We start from the raw sequence: 22,212 nt of genomic DNA, 5'->3' as shown, positions 1-22,212 counted from the left end.
CACTGCTTGCATTACCGTTGCATTAAAGACAAATTATGTAGTGGTGGCACAAATGCCTTGTAAATGAGGCATTAAATCTAATAACACCAAGACTAGCCGATTGTGAGAATCCCTGCACCAAGAGGGTAAGAAGTGGGAATGCTGTAGAAGACCAAGGGCCAGATGTAAGTACGTTGGTTTTTGAGACTTGCAAATTGCGAGTCAGAGCGACTCACAATTTGCAAGTCGCTAAACCTTATGCACAACAGTGTCCCTGACACTGTTTGCGACTCGCAAGGGGGGTCGCAAATGCCCACCTCATGAATATTCATGAGGTGGGTTGCAATTTGCGACCCCCTTGAGAATCGTGGCACTCGCAGGGATGTGGTCTGCTAAAGACTGCAGACCACCATGTCTGTGACTGCTTTTAAATAAAGCAGTTTTTGTTTTGTAATGCAACCCAACAGGCCTTAAAGGAAAACGAGATGCATTACAAAACTAAAAAATGAAACGGTTTTGTTTCATTTTTTCAGAGCAGGCAGTGGTCCATAGCCTGCTCTGGAAAAATGTTTTTAATGCTATTCACAAAGGGGAAGGGGTCCCATGGGGCCCCCTTCCCTTTTGCGAATGGGTTAGCACCCATTTGAAAAGGGTGCTAACTGCAATTGCTTTGCGACCGCGTTTGAGGTCACAAAGCAATCCTGCAATGCACTGCGACTCCCAATTAGGAAGGGGACACCCCTTCCTAATTGCAACTTGCACACCCGTTTTGCGATTCGGTAACCAGGTTACCGAATCGCAAAACGGGTTTTGTGCATTGCAAAGTTCATTTTGCATGTCGCAAACAGCAATTTTTGCAGTTTGCGACGTGCAAAATGCTTCCTACATCCGGTCCTGCTTCCTACATCCGGTCCTAAATACCTAACAAGGCTATAGAATGAAAGAATGATGGATTGCATTTTTTTCTTTCAGCATAGAGTTGCCACATGATTGAATACTGAGCTTTGCACTCCTTATAATCATTATTGATGATGATCTCTCAATTACAAGTTACAAGATACAAGGAGCTTCCCCTGCAATGTGACAATATTGACCAGCAAGAAGCAGCCACACCCCGAGTATGAACGCACAAGATCAGGAACAAACAAGGAGGACCACAGAGTAATTTTAGTTAATTTTCTGTTCTTGTAACAGGGAAGCAGTTGACTGGTGTTGACGTCAATCTTAAGAAAGTAGCTTATGCTGTTTGGTGATCCCACCTCAATCAAGTTAACAACGGTGTCGAATTTCTAATTACAGTAGCACATTCACACGATGTTTATCTGCAAGTTTAGCTTTTGTTTAATTTTTCAAGAGGCAAAAGAATGGCGCAGGCATAACATGCAAATTGTGTTCTACAAAATCAGATTTCATGCAGAACCTCCTTGTCAATGTTAAATAAGTAAATGTGCAACTGTCACAAAGGTCATAGTTTTAATGTGAATGTGGGAACACAAAATAATAAAGTTTCTGCGTTTACCTCTGATATAAATTATTTAAAAATCTGCCTTTCTAAGTATTTTGACCTCATTGTCGAAAATCATGACAAAATACTTGCTCTAAACGTCGGTCACATAAAATTCTTCAAAGATAATTCATGGACAAACGTCTCACTTTCCAAGATCAGTAAAACTGCCTAAGCACCATACAATGTTTTTAGTATCTTATTTGCTTCTGTAGTAATATCCTTGAAACTTCTCATAGGTTGTAAGAGTCCGACAGAGAGGTAATTCCTCTCTGAAAACGTCCAATGGGTTTGGCATTGTGTTAGCTGCAAACCCAGCAGTATCTTCTGGCATCTGAAGGTTTCCACCACTTGGATGTCCTGCACAACTACATTTTTCACCAGCATCTTAAAGCTCGCAACTCAAGCCCTAGGAGTTTCAGGATTTGAAATAAGGTATTGATGTGTTGTTATTACAATCTCCTAAGTATGTTTTAGCTTTCCTTCCCCTGACATAATCTCGGCATATTAGAATGGCTACGTTATCAGTTAAAGCTTTCTGCAGTGGAACACACAGTTTACCAAAGAGTGTGTTTTTAAATTCAGGGTTTCATGTGAATTCAACAAGGTGGGCCACCAGCCAGAGAAAGGGATTTTTAGTGAGGTGATCATATCACATCATATAATATCAAATCACACCATATTGTAAAAAATGAGAACGTGGTCTGAAATTAAAACTGTTTAGGAAAATAGAGCTTCAAAATCTACAAATAAGTCAGCTGGTCTTAATGAGAACTATAGCAGTTGGTAGCATTTCAAAATGTCCTTAGGGAACTTCATCTGTAAGGACTTTGCATTTACAGCCTAGTTATAAATCCAGATTCATGGTAAAACCCATTTACCTTTATTAGAAGTGCATCACAGCTTTAGTAGGGCCATTATTTGATTTGATAAAGATTTGTTTAGACCTTACAATATAACATTTTCTTTTCAGACCAGGTAAATCCTAGAAAATCAAAAACAAAAACATGTGGCAATGATTTTATTGTTTCCATATTAACATAACCCAGGTTTGTTAGCCATGTCCAGATTACCCCGTCTAGTGGTTCAGTGGAAAAATGCATTAACCACAGGGATCTGAATATGACCCAATGGTAACAGGTTAACCTTCAGCAGTTTCACTCAGTCTTTCATCTGCCATACTTCGATAAAACAAGCAATGTTGAAGTAGGTAACAAACATCTGTCACCCAGTGAGCAAACCTGTACTTTACAAAATGCATTAGTGTGTACACAAGTGCAAGACGCAGGACTTAATCCTACATCAGCATCCCATCTTTAGAAATGAATGATAGACATACTCAAATTGTGTGGTATTACCAAGATGGGGTAATGTAATCACACAAAATGCAATTAGCGAATTAAATACCAATCAAATAGGAGTTACATTTAAACCCAAGGAAACAAGGAAGGCAACGCCCATATTCTACAGCAAGTGACTCTTGAGATAAATTGACCCAAATACATTTAGCCACTATTCCTAAGTCCAGTGATAAGCAGTTTACAAATGTATTGTAACTAGCAGATTCTTTCTACAGGGAGTGCAGAATTATTAGGCAAGTTGTATTTTTGAGGATTCATTTTATTATTGAACAACAACCATGTTCTCAATGAACCCAAAAAACTCATTAATATCAAAGCTGAATATTTTTGGAAGTAGTTTTTAGTTTGTTTTTAGTTTTAGCTATGTTAGGGGGATATCTGTGTGTGCAGGTGACTATTACTGTGCATAATTATTAGGCAACTTAACAAACAAAAAAAATATATACCCATTTCAATTATTTATTATTACCAGTGAAACCAATATAACATCTCAACATTCACAAATATACATTTCTGACATTCAAAAACAAAACAAAAACAAATCAGTGACCAATATTTGCAAGGACACTCAAAAGCCTGCCATCCATGGATTCTGTCAGTGTTTTGATCTGTTCACCATCAACATTGCGTGCAGCAGCAACCACAGCCTCCCAGACACTGTTCAGAGAGGTGTACTGTTTTCCCTCCTTGTAAATCTCACATTTGATGATGGACCACAGGTTCTCAATGGGGTTCAGATCAGGTGAACAAGGAGGCCATGTCATTAGATTTCCTTCTTTTATACCCTTTCTTGCCAGCCACGCTGTGGAGTACTTGGACGCGTGTGATGGAGCATTGTCCTGCATGAAAATCATGTTTTTCTTGAAGGATGCAGACTTCTTCCTGTACCACTGCTTGAAGAAGGTGTCTTCCAGGAACTGGCAGTAGGACTGGGAGTTGAGCTTGACTCCATCCTCAACCCGAAAAGGCCCCACAAGCTCATCTTTGATGATACCAGCCCAAACCAGTACTCCACCTCCACCTTGCTGGCGTCTGAGTCGGACTGGAGCTCTCTGCCCTCTACCAATCCAGCCACGGGCCCGTCCATCTGGCCCATCAAGACTCACTCTCATTTCATCAGTCCATAAAACCTTAGAAAAATCAGTCTTGAGATATTTCTTGGCCCAGTCTTGACGTTTCAGCTTGTGTGTCTTGTTCAGTGGTGGTCGTCTTTCAGCCTTTCTTACCTTGGCCATGTCTCTGAGTATTGCACACCTTGTGCTTTTGGGCACTCCAGTGATGTTGCAGCTCTGAAATATGGCCAAACTGGTGGCAAGTGGCATCGTGGCAGCTGCACGCTTGACTTTTCTCAGTTCATGGGCAGTTATTTTGCGCCTTGGTTTTTCCACACGCTTCTTGCGACCCTGTTGACTATTTTGAATGAAACGCTTGATTGTTCGATGATCACGCTTCAGAAGCTTTGCAATTTTAAGAGTGCTGCATCCCTCTGCAAGATATCTCACTATTTTTGACTTTTCGGAGCCTGTCAAGTCCTTCTTTTGAGCCATTTTGCCAAAGGAAAGGAAGTTGCCTAATAATTATGCACACCTGATATAGGGTGTTGATGTCATTAGACCACACCCCTTCTCATTACAGAGATGCACATCACCTAATATGCTTAATTGGTAGTAGGCTTTCGAGCCTATACAGCTTGGAGTAAGACAACATGCATAAAGAGGATGATGTGGTCAAAATACTAATTTGCCTAATAATTCTGCACTCCCTGTATATATATCCTCTGCAGGGGCAGGCACCTGGTGTCAACAATTCTCATTCCCTACCAAGGCTTGTTGGGCAAATAATGTCATCAACATCCATTTAAACAAGCTTTCACCTCTGAGTAGAAAACACACAGAGTTTGATACATAGCATAGAACTCCAGGGCACTGCATAACCCACCATCCCTGGCAAGGTACCTGTGGCCTGACCAGCCTCCAGGTCAAGCCTGCATTCATTATCAAATCCAGGCAAACTAGGGTAGGGCTACAAGGTCCAGGACCACCAGCAAGTCAGTTCCCCTCCCGCCAGTGTGTATCCATCAAGATCATTACTGCATCAAGGGGTGAAATGTAGCCAATCAGTCCAATTTCTGAGGCAGCCCCTTCTTTTATGCTCAAAATGTCTACCATGGGGCGATAAGATCCCTGGCGAACTCGCCCTCCTCCGCCGCACCTGCACTTGCTTGGATATCTCTCTCATGACTGCCTCTCATGACTGCCTACATGGCCTCTACGGAATAGGTGTATCCCGCCACTGCAACAGCTCCCTGCTCATTACCGGAGCAAGTTATTCCTGAGGTACCCATTAAAGAGAGTATCTTTTGAGCTTAGTGATTTATTTCTTCACTGCTAGGTTCATAGTCCTCACTGCTACGTTCATAGGTCTAATGGGTGAGCCATTTGGCCAGCTGATTGCAGAATGACCTCTGACCCAAATATTTCCGGTCTGGGGTGCCTCCTTTTAGCAGAGACACTATGCCAAGAAAGGCCCTAGATCATACTTTGCAACATCTCCAGACTCACCTTGCATGGTTTGTGTATGATGTGGCTCCCCGCCACAGGTCTAGAGCCTCTGTAGATGTTGACTGCTGAATGGGCAAAGATGGAGTTCTCTGGCCCTCAGAGTTAATAAGGCTCTGCTGTCTTGGTGCTCCTAGATGATGTCACAACCTCCTGCAAGAAGCCGCCCAGAGACCCCATTGCAAGCTCTGCCAGTGGAGCATGTAATGGCGGTCTTCTGTTATGTGCAAGGTACACCAGCTCATGATTTTAGATGATCAATTGTACATTTTAATTGTATTTCTAATTTACCAAAGTTTACCTTAATTTTCATATGCTGATTAGTGGCGACCTTGATGTCAATCTGTGGCATTTGCTAAGTTTTAAAGGAAGAATATTTGATAATAATGCAGCTCTTCACATGTCTTCTGTTGTTTATTTTGGACCCTGACGTCTGGCAGTTCTTTTTTCTTAGTGAAGCTGTTCATAGTGCTGGCGATTTTATGGTACGTAGAATGTAATCACCAGAAAACCGTTCCATTTGTTCACCCAATACTTGTGAACAAAAGACAAAATACTCTAATTAACCTGCATAATTTAATTCATACATAAATTGAATTGATGACAAGAAGCAGCCTAGTTGATAAACTGATAAATGTTGAATTCCCAGCATTGAACTTGATTTAATAGACTTTTATGCATATGTTTAAAAACATGCTTGACTGCACTCGTGTACTCACACCATAACTCACATTTCATTAAAGCTTTAAACGCAAAGTCCCACTTCAGCCTGTCAAAGGCCTTATCTCTGTCAGTTGTAACTATACATAATTCTGCATTTGTAGGTACATCTAGAACAGCATGTAATTATCCTGAACAATATCTCCCTGCTGAGTGAAGCAGTGTCCATAGATACATTTATAAAATAAAACTGAGGTAGAAAAAACTGTCTGGTCCATGGTAATCTTGTAGAAAGGTCAATTCAATGTAGGAATCTTCTAAAATATAGAATGTTGTTCTAATTCTGTACAGGTAAAACTCCCTAGTGGACTCTCCTTTTAATTCACTTGTATTTTGTTCAGTGTTGTGAGCAATGACTTGTTGTCCCAGTGCTCTAGTTACATTGAAAAAGGATCACTTAGCTGAATCTAACTTTTAAGATGCGTTATGTCGAGAATAATGTTGTGTTTCTCATTCGTAACACACCCTGACATATGAACCTCATAGAATTTCATCATATCAGATCTGTGGGTGCTCAGGGTTTATGTATGGAGGCTGATCCATGGTCTTGGGTTTGACATTAGTACTCACTTGAATGTCCAGCTTAGGTCCAGATGAGTCAAATACATGCCACAGATTCAGGATAAATATACTAGCTATGTAAATGAACCTTATGTGGATTAGTTTATCGTGTGCAGATGCCGTAAAACTCTGGCAAGGATCCAGCCTGCTTGGTCTATGTTGGATACTTCTTTTATAGCATGTATACAGTTACTCATACAGTGATTAAGATTGTCTTGCATTTGCTTGAAATTAGTATAGGATCAAAGTGACATTCAGGCCCTTAAGACCACCACACTCGCGATGGAAGTCAGACCGCTTCTGACAGGGCGGTCCAACCGCCATATCATGACCATGGCAGATGGGCCACAGTTCGACTGCCAGCACCACCAGGTTGCCGCATGTCGACAGCCTAGAGGTCTTGGCAGCCACAATCCGCTGGGGCAGCACTGAAAGTAGAGCTGCCCTCAGGATTACGAGTCCCCCTTCCTTCTGCCTTTGCATGGCACACTCAATGAACAACAACATTGCCGCCAGCTTGATTAAGAGCTGGCATCAATGTTGTGGTGAGTTGTCTGCTGGACCAGCGGGCGGAAATGCTGTTTTCGCCCACTGGCCCAGTGGAAAACTTCTTCTAGGGCAGCCAGCATACCGCCAGCACTGGCGGTATGCTGGCTGCTGCGGCTTCAGCGGTCTTTAAAAAAGACCACTAATGCCTTAATGAGGGCCTCAGTCTGGTGGAAAATAATTGTGTTATCTGTCTGATCAACTGATCCCTGTTCTTTGTAACAGATTTTGATATCCTGGTATCTCAGATTGCCTTAAAATTCTGACATGTTTTCTTGAATCAAAAACCAAGTAAATATACAAATGTTTGCATGGCAATTCTAATCTAACTGGACCTTTCACTTTAGTTAAGCATAATGCCCACTTTAACCATATGCTGGTGCTCTAGTTGCCATTGATAGATTTACTGGATTTGGAATTTATCCACTTGAGTTCCAAGTGGATCTATGAGCAGCTAGGCATTACTCAGGCATAAGCTAAAAGGCACCTGTTTACAGAATCTTTACTTCATTTTACTGCATCTGACCTAGAGTTAATTGTATTGTGCAAACCACTCTTTATGTTGAGTATGTTTTCGTTAACAGTGTTTGCATTTTTTGTAAGTATTATGGTCTGTTGTCCTACGTATATGAGTGATGGAAATTTATGCTAAGTATGACATCACATAAATTTCCAATGAGTACATTGGAAAATTGAAGCTGGATACATCTGCCATTACGCTAAGATTTATTTAGTGAAGCAAGCAAGAGAAAATTAATAGAGCAACAGTGTACATATCCTGTGCAGATCAAATAAAAGTAAAATAATATAGTTTAAAGTTATGCCAAGGAGGTATTGAAGTGCTCCTCTGTATACAGCCTGAAGGGTGATATATCACATACACACACACACACACATACACACACATGCACACGCACACACACACACACACACAATCTCTCTCTCTCTCTCCCTATCTCCATCTCTCTCTTACTTAATGTCATAAAAGGAGAAATGATCATGTGATTCCCAGATTAAGCGCAGATCCTTTAATGAATTTTGATTCCCCAAAGGGCTTGGTGAAGGTTCTAGAGTCTAGCCAGTGGGAGAAAAGTCAATGGCTAGTGACAGATGATTTTTAAGCAAGTTTGAAAAGAGGACTAGAGCTTAGTCCATGCAAAAGGTCAAAGGTTGATTGCAGGTTCCGGAGAGAGGTTAGTGAAAGGGCTCCCTTCATCCAATAGCTAAGGTTGTCCTTAGTCAGCTACAAGTTTCCAGAGACTGATCCTGTGGTCTTGCCTGCACTGTAAATCGCGGTCACTTATGGAGTCTCTGTACCAGCAGGGAGAGCATCAGGAAGATCACCATCCAGATCCATGAATTGCCTGAAATCCAAACATCAATTGATTAATTGATTAATCAGTTTCTTCCATCTGTATGCCACTCACCATCTCTCTTAGAACAGCACCTAGGACAACAGTTACCCTTCTCACTTACGCAATATTTAGCACAGCGGTGGTTGACAACAAACATTTTGTAAGCAAGATTTTGCTGAGGCTACAAATTTTAAAATCTTTACAAAAATATGACTGCTTGCTAAAACAGTTTTTGTTCTGCAAAAGCTTTTTTTACGAGAAAATTCTCAGACTATATGACTATAACATCTTATCTACTTAACTCTCACATATTTGATACATTTTGAAAATCTTCATGAATTTGTGGAAGTAAAATTCTGCAATTTGGTATGCCCCAGGCTTATTGGCTAACAGTCAAACAGTGCACATCTAGAATCAACCCCTTCTTTTGCACTGTTGATTCTTCCTTCCACACAGGTGAAATTAAATGTTGGCATGCTGAATGCGAAGGCTGGGTAGTCTTCCTCTTTAATCCACTACCAGATTCTCTCTGCCCCTTTATCTCACTCTTGCATGCTCCTGCTTTCTCCCTTTGTGAAGTTTTTTTGTCTTTCTCTTCCTCTTTCTTCCACTGCTTGAATGACCTGTCTTTCTCTGGCTAAATGTCTGATGCAAAAAATAATTGATAGTCCCCACAAATTAGTGCTGGTGGCCCCCACCGGCAACCACTTGCTCAAATTAAACATTGCTGCACCCAAATTCCCTGAGAAGGGGAACACTGGCCCAACGTTATGGGTGGACAAATCTGTCCAGTAAAATCAAATGCAGATTAAGTAGGAATGATGGGCACCTGCCCAGCCCATCCCCTCCTAAGACATGTGGGGAGCAGAGAAGGCTTCCACTGCCAGTCAATAGACTGCTGTGCCCCCTGAAGCCTCCTACCACCCAGACCTCCCACCGTGCATAGTCCTCCTGTACCCACCTACCACCTCCTCCTAGCAGTTGGTAAATGGGAGTGTAATTGGCCCGGGAATGGAAAATCTGCATGTAAAAGAGGACCTGCTATTGCTGGGTCTGCATGTTATTCCTCATTCTGGAGATACAATCTCATAATTGCAGGGCTGCAATAGCCCTCTGGAATCTGTGATTTTTCATTCTGCAAGTTCGGCACCCCTGCACCATACAACTTGTAATCAGCAACTTGAAGTCAGGACGTGTCACTGGTAACACAAAAGAATAATTGTTGGCAGTTAACTGGTTGCAGCTTGTGGCTTTGCTACTTTACTGACAGTTCTATTTACAGTGGCAAGGTCACTACAATGATCAACAATGGATGACCGTTGTAGGCACTGACACCTCTCTAAGAATATGACTTTTCACTGACAACACCATTTTTGATCATGGGGGGGGGGGTATAAAACTGTATCCACAGCTTCAATGCTGGCAGTGTGAACCATGACACCTTACTGTTTTACCAATGAAGGTCAATGGGAAACAGGAATAGCTAGAGCTACCAACACAAGAGCCTAGAGGCACAGGTTCAAATCCCAGGCTCGGTGTTTGGCTCAACATTGTGGGATTTAGGGCAAATCACTTATCACCATCTGCCTAAAAGTCTGAAATGTAAGATCGTAAAATGTATTTGTGTAATTCCCACTTCATGTAGGCCATCTTGTAGATCAACTCCCAAACCCTCCATGTAATGTACATTGCTTTGATGCTTCCTAGCTACGCTTGTGCTGTATAAGTACTGAATACTTACTATATACATAATGATTGCTTACCCAGAGGATTATGAGTGGTGGTCTCATAACCTCAATGGGAATCCAATGTGGTGCAGGGGGGGGGTGGTTGTGATATTTCACTGACTGCCAAATGAATAGCCGGTTGCTGCCTAATAAAACACAGAGAACCCCAAAAATAGGCTGTAGCTCTCATGGCACCTGAACGACAGTCGAAATGTGTAAGCCATCTTTGTATGGTGACAGTCGGTGGGACTACAGGTGTGCTCCCAGCTGTGTTTCTTGTGTTCAGACTCCTGTGGAGTTTCATTGGTGGGTATGAAATACAAGTTAGTGGTTAACAGAATGTGAAAAGTATGAGATATAAAATCATACTTACGTTCGCAAGACCCAGCGGAGATCGGCGTTTCTAGAAAAGAAAAAACACGTTCTCATTACTGACATTTCATGTGTTTACATGTGTAATCTTTTTCATACAAAAAGGCACATGAGAATGTTTTATCTGCAAGTCGTTTCTCCCTCCCAGTGACTGCTTCGCTTGCTGACACATCTTGCTATTATTACAGCATGGTTGCTTTACTTCATAGACAGGGAGACACCATGGCCCAGATTTAAGCGTGCCAGCGCCAACCTAACGGCACATTAGAGTCATTTTTAAACGCTAATGTGGCATTAGGTGGCCAAAAATGCTGTGCCATATTCACAAATATTTTAAATACGGCTCACACATTGTGGCGTTAGGGGGGGCACAAGAAAAGTGGTGCTGTGCTATGCGCAGAGCCACTTTTCATAAACCTGCCCCCATATTTCAAGCATACGTGCCAACACTTCAGAAGAGGTAATTGGGCGATATTAAAAAAGAAACCGAGAGAATGTATTTCTCACATTGACTTATATTGAAGGAGAAGCAATTTCAGGTGGGAGACAGACAAAATAAAGCAATTTCTGGCTTAAAAACGTGGGAGCTTCCTGTCTGAATCCGGCCTCTTGGCAGGTATGTTTCAGGGTCTAGGCTTTTACTATGAAAACGAATGTTTTCTGCGAGGTGTTGTCACGTGTTGCTTTCACTGAAGGAACTTCAATGATGCACCTCTTGATCAAGATTTCTAGCACCAAAATGCGAAACTGAAAACATGGTGTCTGATGACATGGAGCAAGGTGGTAACTCCACTTACAGAGTGAGGTGCAGCCTGGCCTCTATGGCATTAAAACAGATGGAAGTGTGCAAAAAACTAAGCAGACTACACACTGAAATATCCTCACGTCCCTAACTGTTGGTCGCAGTGACGCTACTCAGAGGGGAGTCCCGTTGCAATGCTGCAGTAGGAGCTCAAGTGCAGTCTGAAACTCCTACACCAAGATGGCACTGCCAGATGGCACTGCCAGTGAGAATAACTACTGTAGCATCAGGGATCACAGGGCGGACGTAGACTCCTGTACCAAGAATGGCACTGCCAATGAGATGTAATGTAGCATCAGGGATAACAGGGCAGACGTGGACTCCTTTATCAAGCTGGAGCTGCCAGAGCGAAGTGCTGTGCCATCACCGTCCTATCAGGAAACAGTACAGGCTGAGACTCTTCCAGGGATGGCGGAACTCCTCCACCACGGCTACTCTGCGACATCAGGAGTGTTAGTGTCGCCGAGCGCTCCTCTTGAAAGGTGGTACAATCCTTGGAGGAAGGTTGCAGTGATGTTTCTTTACAAACATGGCTTGTTGTACCGAGGCTTCTGCCTCAGTGACGGTTCGGGCTGCACTCTTGCTACACTGTAGGCTGCACTAGGATTGCACAGTTAGTTACTTTATGGGTGATACTTCGGAGACACGTTCTGAGGTTGTGTTTACGTGGTTGGATAGTTTTCTGGGATTATTTTCCTTTTAAGAGCTTCCATTTAATCCGTGCCACAAGGAAAAGCAGGAACATGATGACGCACCTGCATAGATGGGTCCCATTGTCACTGTTGGGGTGTCTGCAGCGATAGCTCCGCTTCTGGCGCCGTTACCAGTGCAGGCCTAGAAAACAAAGGGGAGATTAAAAGGTGGCAATGTCTACACCGAAGAAAAGCCAACATTTATTAACTGAACATCAGCAAAAGACAGCTCCACCCGTGCTTCTAGTAAACTATAGGAGGGGTCCTAATAGCCAACAAAAAATTAGGCAAGCATCCACAGAAAGAAGTTGGGGGTCGAGTAATCTATTCCCTCTTACGCATACTCTAAATTTGACTAAAGTAGGAATGGAAAAAAGTTTTACACATTGTTGTAGTAGTCACAAAAACCTTATTATGAGATCGAGACTTGCAAGGCGCACAAGAGGTGCTTAAGGGGCAGTGTAAAGAGAGAGACGTGGATTGGTAGGTGAACTAAGCAAGAGAAAGCACATATATCATTCGGAAATTAACAGAGAACTGTCCTTCTATTAATTAGCACTCAGTATGAGACACTAAATGTCTACCAAACACTTATAAATAAATTGAAAGCACACTTCTATCCATCAAAAATCAACAAGGGGCAGCACATGAATGGATAAGAGTGTCAATTAAATATGAGTAGAGGATGGAACATCGATCAACCAGCAATCAATAGCTCACAGAACATCTATCAAGAGCCAATTGATTACAGCCAGCCGATCTTTCAATGAGGAATCAATAAAGGACATTATAGCTCTCAATTAAAAACTAGGAGCAGAAAGCTTATCTCAACAAACAATCAGTGGAGGAAAACATGTATAACTCAGCAACCAACAGAGTGCTATTAATAATCAATGGTGGGTGGGTGGTGTGCTTGTCAATAATCAAGATAACACAGAATTATTCAAAAGTCAGCAGGTATTTAAGGATAGCACAATTATCAATCACTGCTCATTTATCACACAGCAAATAAGTGGAGGGAAGCAAGGCTTTCTTTAAGTAATCAACAGAGGAACGGCAGATCTATATATTCCATTGATGGGGCATATGTTCATTAATCAGTCATCAGTGGAGGTACACGATGATCAAGCAGTCATCAATATATAATGCACTGGCCTGCCCATCAGACATCAAGGGTACAGGAAGCTTGTCAAGTACTCCTTAGTCCAAGGCAATCCACCAGTGTACTCATGCCCCTTGACCTCAGAACACTGTTGCTCTTCTTCACCTTTGCCCTTTGTGTTTCTTTCCTGCGTGGGTGTGTTTGGTGCCTGCAGTTTTCTCACGCTGCTGTATCCTGCAATCCCTTGCTCTACCGCTTCCTACATAGATGCTGCTCTCCGCTCTTTATGCGCTTGCAATGGTATACTTGCTTTTACCACGAACAACTTCCTCAGCTGTCTCGCTTTTCAAGTTACAGTGCTTTTTTCTTTGAAGTTATTATTTCTAGGTTTATATTTGTCTCGATCCCTCCTAAAGCGCATTCCCTATCGACCGCAATTAGACACTCAATGCTGAAAAATGTTTCTAGAGAATATTCTAATAAATTGGAAAGTCTGATTTAATCAGTCTGAATCCATGGTAATTACTTTAGACAGCATCATTATGCAGCTTCTTGCACCATTACAAGAGGATACAAATAGCAACGTAAATGTAAAAAATGACTTCATGAAAAAAAAGATGTATACTTTTTTAAGCACATTTTGTTCTATAAACTTTACTAGCTGTATGTAGCCATTGATAAAGGGTGTGACTGATGATACCCACTGGTATCAAAGACATGACAGTGATGATGGAGCGTGTACAATAGTTTTACATACGATAATGGTAATGCAGACATGCGTGTCAAACTGTGATTAATACAGATACTGATACAGAATGGATCAATGATGTTTATTCCATAAAACTGTATGACTACATAAGCTGTCTCCCCATCACTATCATGAGGACTAGATATCCCCTCGTTAGAGTAAGCAGAAAGCGAGAGTGTGTGTGTACCCAATCAACCCACATGTGCCATGTTGGTTTTTAGGGTTTGCACTCGTTTTACTTTGAATAATTTTACTTTAGTGTTTTTGAAAGCACATAAGTGGTGCAAGTGTAAGCATGATATCCTAATTTCAACCCATTTTATGAACCCACTGACTTTTTTTGATTGAGCCTAGAAGGGTATGAAACAATCTATTCTTTAGAACGTCTATGTATGAATCCGTACATGATTTGGAAAGAGATCTTTATTAGTCCACGGGGAAAGCCTTTGACCCATTTTGGCATGAATTCAAGCTGAAACAAATCAACACCTTTATGGGTGTATGAGTCATAAAAACTAAGTAAACATAACTTAGTTGTTTTTTACCCTCACTTGTGGCACCCTTAATACGAAGCAATGTATTTGGGTTTACCATAAGGTCATTTTAGTATGGTGGATCACTTCCATATCCAAGAGCCTTTTTTAAAGAAATCCCTCAAAAAAGAAACTGAGTCCATCCTGGTAGTACTATCTCAACAAAACAGTGTAAGGAATGACGAAGCATGCCACAAAAGAGTGGGTGAGGTTGCCTTGTCCAGAAATGCCTATTTCTTTTGGTAATTATTTAAGTGGTTAGAATAATTTATAGCCATACTCATTGTGGAATACTATTTCAGAACAAGACAACAATAATTCAATAAGATAGACAGCAAAGTAGTAAAGAGAGATAATGTAGGCATGATTAAATCAGCATTATTATTCACAATTTACCCAATTATGTCATTTAGCTGATGTAGATTTCAAAAGTGGTCCATTGTCATGACATGAGAAAGACCAGATTCAGGCAGGAAGTGTATAATAGGGTGGTATATGAAGACAAACAATGTGCAATTGAAAATTCATAGTTTTGATCAGGGCCATACAGTCCTTTTATTCCACCAGGCATTTCCCCAGGAGGCCGGTGCTCCTGCAGGCCTGATGCCTTTTTCACTTTCCCCAAATCCCAAGGGTTAATTACAGCAGGCACGAGGAGGCTTTAAGAGAGAAAGATAAAATGAGGGAGGGAGGGTGGGAGGGTGATAGAAAGTGTTGATAGTGGGAGATGAGAGAGCAGAGAAAAGGACAGACTGAGAATGGGTGGATGTAAAGAAAGATATGTGGAAGGAGATCAACTGTGCAGTGCTGGTTTGAGCATTTTTACCAGGTCTGTTTTGATTCACCAGACTGGCCCAGGTTGTGATACTTAAAGTCTATGAAAAACAGACATTGTTGGCCTGTGATGCAAGGGGAGGGAATTCCAGGTCAGGAAGAAGCGATGGGCTAATCAGAGTCATTGTAAGAGTGCATACAAGACAATTTAGACAGCAGTGAAGTGGAAACAAGTTGCCTTCAGCCACTTATTTGTATGGTTCCCTTTCAATCAGTTAATTCAAAAAAAATATATTTCCTGGATGTTACAATTGGGGTTTTTGGTTGTCAGAGTATGCACCCTGTACGAGCAGGAACCACCACCGTAGTCAGGGTAAGTCAGATACACATTTTAAATTAATCTGTGCTCACCCTCTCGTAGCTTGGCACAGAGCAGGCAGGCTTAATTTAAGAGGTAACGTGTAAAGTATTTGTGCAACACACACACACACACAGAGTAGCACAATGAAAACACCACAAAAAGACTCAACAAAGGTTTAGAACAATAGAGACTATATTTCTGACTTGAACACGACCAACATGACAAAATCCAACCTGTAGCAGTTGAGATATTAATTTTTAAAGATTACATTGGAAAACAGTGCTTAGAAGTCAATAGCACTAAAAGATGCATTCAAGGTCGTGAGGAACTGAGGTAAATAAAACGTTCAGGCTGACTTTGATGGAGGGCAGGCTGGCTACAGGACTCAGACAAGTCTTGCTAACAAAGTACCAGGAATAGAGCAACTCGTCGGGGTCGAAGATTTGAGGTGTGGCGTCTGGGTGGTGCTGCATTGTCATCTAACTGAGGATGGAGGAGAGTATTGGTGATGATCCAAGCTGTCAAGGGAGATTCGGTGTTGAACCTCTTGGTGAGGCAGGCACTGCATCAATGTTGAGCTGCGCTGTCCATCGGTGTCAAGCTGCACAACTTGATGAGGTGATATCATCGAGTAGCTGCTGTTTCTGCATCGGGAGGCGAATCGTCAGGATGGAATAAAGCTGCAGAATACCCACTTCTGAGGCCCAGGAGTGGAGGGAGCAATCCCGGCAATGGTAGGATTCACAGAAGGCAGAGTCCAGGACAGTTGCATGTAGGCTTTGATGTCCCTGATGCTGCAGAAGAACAATGGACAAGCCAGCAAGCCCTTGGTGTCATTCTGGGTTCAAGTGGGATGGGTACAGCCCTGAGCAGGGTAGAGATGAGCAATCAACAGGGCAGCTCAGCAAAGCAGAGAAGCAGTTCTTTTAAACAGTCAGTCTAGGCAGAGTGGCAATCCTTGCAGCACAGCAGTCTTTACTCAAGCAGAGTTCTTCCCAAGTCCAGCAGAGATCTGATTTGAGGAGGTTTGGGACCCAGTAATTATATCCTAAAATGGCTTTGATGTGTGTGATAACTTCAAAGGAACTCTCTGAAGAGCAGAAAGATCCTTTCAACCTGGCCCTATCTGCCAGGCTAAATGTGGGGGGTAATCAGTCCTTTGATTGGGATCAGGGCCATACTCTTTGAAGTGTAAGTGTGGGCCCCTCCCATCCTCCCTACTCAGGAAGACCAATCAGTATGTGGATGAATGCAGATGCAGTTGAGTGTCCTGTGTTTTGGCTGTCTGGAGGGAATGCACAAATGTAACTGTCACCCAGCCCAGTCCTGACGTGTATTGGAGACAGGCTGTCAGGCACATAGAGTAGTTAGAGCAGAGAAATGCCCTCTTTCTAAACATGGCATTTCTTAAATAGTCATGTTAAATGTGACTTTACCAGCAAAGAGGATTTATCTTTACCATTACAAGGATATGAAACATGACATGTCTACTCATTTTTTATCAGGAATTACAGCTTAAGAGGATTGTAAGGAATTCCCAATGCTACTCTACGAGAGGAGCAGGTCTCACAGTAATGAAAACAGAATAGGCTGTTTGTCACTATCAGGACATATAAAACATAAAGGTACATGTCCTGCCTTTTACTTAACTAGCACCATGCCCTTAGGCTTACATAGGGCCTACCTTAGGGGTGACTTATATGTGATAAAAAAGGAGTTTACGCTTGGCAAGAGGTTTTAAATGCCAAGTCGAAGTGTCAGCGAAACTGCACGCACAGGCCTGCAATGGCAGGCCTGAGACATGTTTAAGGGCTACTGAAATGGGGGCACAATCATGCTGCAGGCCCACTAGCAGCATTTAATTTAGAGGCCCTGGGTATATGGTATACCACTTTACAAGGGACTTACAAGTAAATTAAATATGACAGTTGTATACCCACCAATGTTACCATGTTCAGGGGAGAAGCAGACGCTCTTTAGCACTTGTCAGTAGTGCTAAAGTGCTGAGAGTCCTAATGCCAACAAAAAGATGCAGCAAAAACAGGAGGTAAAAGGCAAAACGTCTGGTGTAAGACCCCCCTAAGGGTGTTAGGTCTAACACTGCACCTTTGTTTGTCATTTCTTTCTCTCTTGGATCTTCTTCCCCTTATCAGTGCTTACCTTAATGGTGGTTATGTGGCAGTGTTAGGTTAAAAACAACATCATTCCTGCCAAAGCTACTATCTCTCTCTCTACTACCATTGGGCCTGATTTTTTCTGAGCTGAAACAGGGTAACTGGATACTTACTGCTTTTTTAATAGCATTACCAATTGGAGCATCAGGTGAGCTGCAGGGGATAATGGACCTGCATTGGAACTACAATCAAGGAGCATCTCTATGTATCTTCACTTTGTGTTTGCTTGCTTGCCTAGACATCTCCACTGTACTGCATGAGTATTACCCCAGCTCCTACCCCTTTCTTGAGATGAACATGAGGCAGACACATCCCAGACACAAAACTGGCATCTACAGTGTGCTTCCTATTCCTCCTCCCAATCTCTGTTTCACCTCTCGTGGTCTAGGTTAATTCATCTCTCAGCCTGTAGCCCGCTTATGGTAGAAATTGATAGATTTACTTCAGCGCTCATATTCCTTCACAGGTCGTGACATCCATTATGAGACAGATGTTTTAAGTCCCATATTAAATTAGATAATTCTTATATGTTACGTTTTTCTTTGAAAATATATACTGCAACCTATATATCTAAATTAAACAATTGCTACATTGGTTGAAACTCAGCAGTCCCAGCTAATAAGGTCTCAGGTTCTGTTTTTTGTTGTTCAAAGGTAGCTGAATGTATTTAGTAACTTATATTTTATAAGACATACCTGTAGCTTCCAAAAGAGATGAAACTTGACAGAATTATTCTAAAACAGGTTTTTTCGAAGGTGTTCACATAATGATCACAAACTCATTGTGTTTATTTTGATGCATAATTCATAAGATAAGTTAAATGTAGTATATTTATATTGATTTCTCTATTCCCTGTACTGATTAACAAATGAAGTATATCTCCTTTATTTTGTTTGGTGGTTTCAAACTAGGTCACTATTTAAGATTAGAATATGGGGAAAATCTTTTAATTTGTCTACACCTACATTCTTGATAATGAAAAACGTGTCAGTGATAAAGTGGCTTGCAGTTTAAATGTGAATATGTGCAACTGAATGTTATTTTTATTCACAACAAATTGTTTTTCTGCTTATCCTAAATGGGTTTGTGGACATTGTAACCCTGAACAAACTGCATGATATAAGAGTATCTAGTTGTGTGTACAAAATGGCCAGTTTAGATACCTTCTGTCATCTCCTAAAATTCAATGCAGATCTATATTACCGTTAGAATGCATTATAATATTCAATCAATATAACAAGAGATTCATTCAGCATCATTTGTACGGTACTAGTTGTGTTTTACCAAGACATGCATTTCTTCATTTTTATTAGAAACAAGTTGGGGTATTTCTAGCTTGTAAATCAAGGAACTACTTCTTGCCTGTAACTTTTGTTTTCCAGCTTCTCCTCTCCAATCAGTCTGTTTTTTGAAAATGCTAGTTAATTTAATTTTTCAAAGTTTTTGCTTGCAGTTTGTTTTACATAAATGTTCAGATATGTGGTATGTTGGAGCATTGTTCCTAAAGTCCGACAAATGTTATTTCCAATAGTTCTTTACTGGTCAGGTCATTGAACCAACATTTACTTTGGAACATGCAAATTTTATTTTAAAGAAAACACAAAAAGTGTTACAATTCATTGATTCATTTAATATTTAAATTCTGAAGTTCCAATTTAGTTAGTTTTGCTTGTCTTGCAATTTCATTTGTGTATCTGAAGATATTTCTGAGACAAATCACCTTTAATGCAGTACCCTCTTTAAAAGTCTCTTCCAGGTTAGCTGAAATGCATTGACTGATATTTTTACCTAACATCAGTAAATGAGGATCCTTGTACAATAAGCTACACATTTGTGCACTTTTGATGTTATGTTTAGTATTAAATTTGATGTTATTGTAATCAAAGACCTCATTTTTCCCATCTGTCTAGTATAATATGCAAACTGCTTTTGTTAAATGGAGTATGCTTCTGATGCTGCCATATCATTATGATACCTCCTTTGAATAATTATTTGACAAATGGTTACATCTTTCTTTCCATTGTCACAATTTCAGCTATAATGTAGTTTTGTCCTCACAAATTCTCCACAAAGGATATTAGTTATGTTATACATGAGCAGATGTTGCATATAATATACTAGTCACTGTTGTCATTCCTCTTTACAGTCGTCTCTGTATTTTATATTAAGATGAGAAAATAGCATGAACTCGAAAGCCAGCAACAGTAGTGCGGTTCTCTAAAGTCAAAGCAAGTCAAATATCATCACTAAAACACAGTCACAAAAACGCATTGTTCTCAAATTGTTGAACATTTTTCATCAAGGACCGTTACTTTAATAAGTATTATAAAAAAGGAGGCATAAGAGGGAGTGAACCAAGAATGCATCAGTACTCCCCTGGAAAAGCATTCAATTAACATATCAGGTAGCTCAATAATCATGAAGTGTGTTCAAGCAATTGGTTGGCCTTGATTCCAAGTACTTTCTCATTGCAAAGAGAGCATTATGTTGCATGGCACAACTTTATAGTGATCTGATGTCTGTTGTTAGTAGCACAGTTGGTAGTTGGCTTGTGTAAAGTCAAACATTAGTGACTTTACAGGTGGGGCAGTAACGAACTCTACAAATTCAGAAACTCATCCAATCAAAGATCCTACCTGGAAATAATCTGTCTGCTGGTGGGATTTTAATTGCTTTGTGATTTTTTGGAACAAAAAAATAAATCACTGGTTCTCATGGAGACAGATATTCAGATAACATCATTCACGTTCACCAATGATTCCCAGATCTGTTACTTTTTATCATCTAAATTAGTTTTTTGTGAAAAAGCTTTAAATCTTCTAAAGTGGTTCTGACAAAACAATGTTTATAGCCTTACAGCCACCATAGCGGGCTATACCGGCCATTAAACACCGCTCCAGAGTTAAAAGCGCGAGCCGAAGACAAGGGCCTTTAACATTGAAGCAGGCCTTTAATGGGCGGTTTAGCCCAGCCACGGAAGCTATAAGGCTATTAGAACATTCTGACCCATCGGGTTAGAATGTTCTAATTAGTTAAACACAGGCCTCATGGAGCCCGAGGGGTATGAAATCCCCTTGGGCTCCATGAGGGCTTTGTTCACAGCTGTTGCTGTGAAAGACAAACATTAGAATGTTGAAGCTGCGGGTTTTTACCAGCCATTAGAAGCCAGGAGCTCAGTCATGGCCTGATGCGCAGCAAAGGGGTGGAACAGCGCTCAGCGGGGAGGACAAAATAAACAAGCATTTAAAAAAAAAATTAAACGTACTTGCCTCACCGCTGCGCCACTCCTCTTTCCTCGATCACTGCAGGCCATGCATGAAAGCAGCATTAGAATTGGCTTGAGCGCCCTGGCTTGGCGCTCCCAGGCAAACTGGGAGCATGCGCCTGCTCTCTCCAACACAATGTCGGGTTGGAAAGAGCACCGTGCGCATGTGTGTTTGGCCGGCCTGAGACGGCTGGCCAAACACACATGCGCACTGAGAGGGGTTCACACCACTCCCCTCCATGACTGTCATCCCCCCCCCCCATTGTTCCGCCCCTTTAAAAATAAAATTATAATAAATGCTTATCATTGTTTTATTTTTAAAGCTTTGCAGCTTCTTCTGCTGGTGGGGGGACAATGATCATCCGCCATAGCGGAGGAGCCGCCGCTGCCAGAGCTACTCTATTGTCTTTAATGGAGTGGTCGATATTTCAGTGTTATAATACAGCCTCAAAGCCTGCTGTAGTGGGCTATATTAGCAATTACAAGCCAGTTCCAGAGTTAAAGGCCCGAGCGGAAGGCGAAGGCCTTTAACAATGTAGTGGGATTTTAATGGATGGTATAGCCCAGCTACAAGGCTATTAGAACATTGTGCCACTACAGGGCAGAACATTCTAATAAAAAGACAAAGGCCTCATGGAGCCTGTGGGGACTGAAATCCCCTTGGAATCCCTGAAGCCTTTGTTCACAGCTATTGCTGTGTGAAAAACATTGGAATATTGAAGCTCCAGGCTTTTATCACCCATTAGAAGCCCGGAGCACTACACTGTCTTTAATGGAGCTATAATACAACCTAGTTCCCCCTAGCGTGATATACTGGCCATTATAGGCCTCTCCAGCATTAAAGCCCTGAGCTGAAGGCGAGCGCCTTTAACAAGGGAGCAGGACTTTAATGTCGGTGTAACCCAGCTACAGAGGGCTATAAGGCTCTTAGAAAATTCTGGCACTTGATGGTAGGATGTTCTAATAAATGAAACAAAGACCTCATGAACACCGATCCCCTTGGGCTCCGCGAGGCCTTTGTTCACAGCAATAGTGGTGACCAACGTTGGAATGTTGGAGCTCTGGGCTTCTACTGCCA

General features: G+C 41.5%; 1 protein-coding gene across 1 annotated transcript in view; it reads right to left on the bottom strand.

Annotated features, from left to right (window-relative positions):
* Positions 1-8,242: 8,242 nt before the first annotated feature.
* Positions 8,243-22,212, bottom strand: part of LOC138284832 (uromodulin-like) — a 30,492-nt gene continuing 16,522 nt past the window's right edge. The window contains exons 8-10 of the mRNA XM_069224020.1: positions 12,241-12,319; positions 10,685-10,714; positions 8,243-8,593 (exon numbers count right to left, since the gene is read on the bottom strand). Coding sequence (XP_069080121.1) covers positions 8,526-8,593; positions 10,685-10,714; positions 12,241-12,319 — 177 coding nt within the window. The 3' untranslated portion in view covers positions 8,243-8,525. The remainder of the gene's footprint in view (positions 8,594-10,684; positions 10,715-12,240; positions 12,320-22,212) is intronic.

Source organism: Pleurodeles waltl, chromosome 3_1 (genome assembly GCF_031143425.1).
Source record: "Pleurodeles waltl isolate 20211129_DDA chromosome 3_1, aPleWal1.hap1.20221129, whole genome shotgun sequence".
NCBI classification, from domain to species: Eukaryota; Metazoa; Chordata; class Amphibia; order Caudata; family Salamandridae; genus Pleurodeles; species Pleurodeles waltl.
The sequence above is the reverse complement of the archived record's forward strand: the minus strand, read 5'-3'. Positions and strand labels throughout refer to the sequence as shown.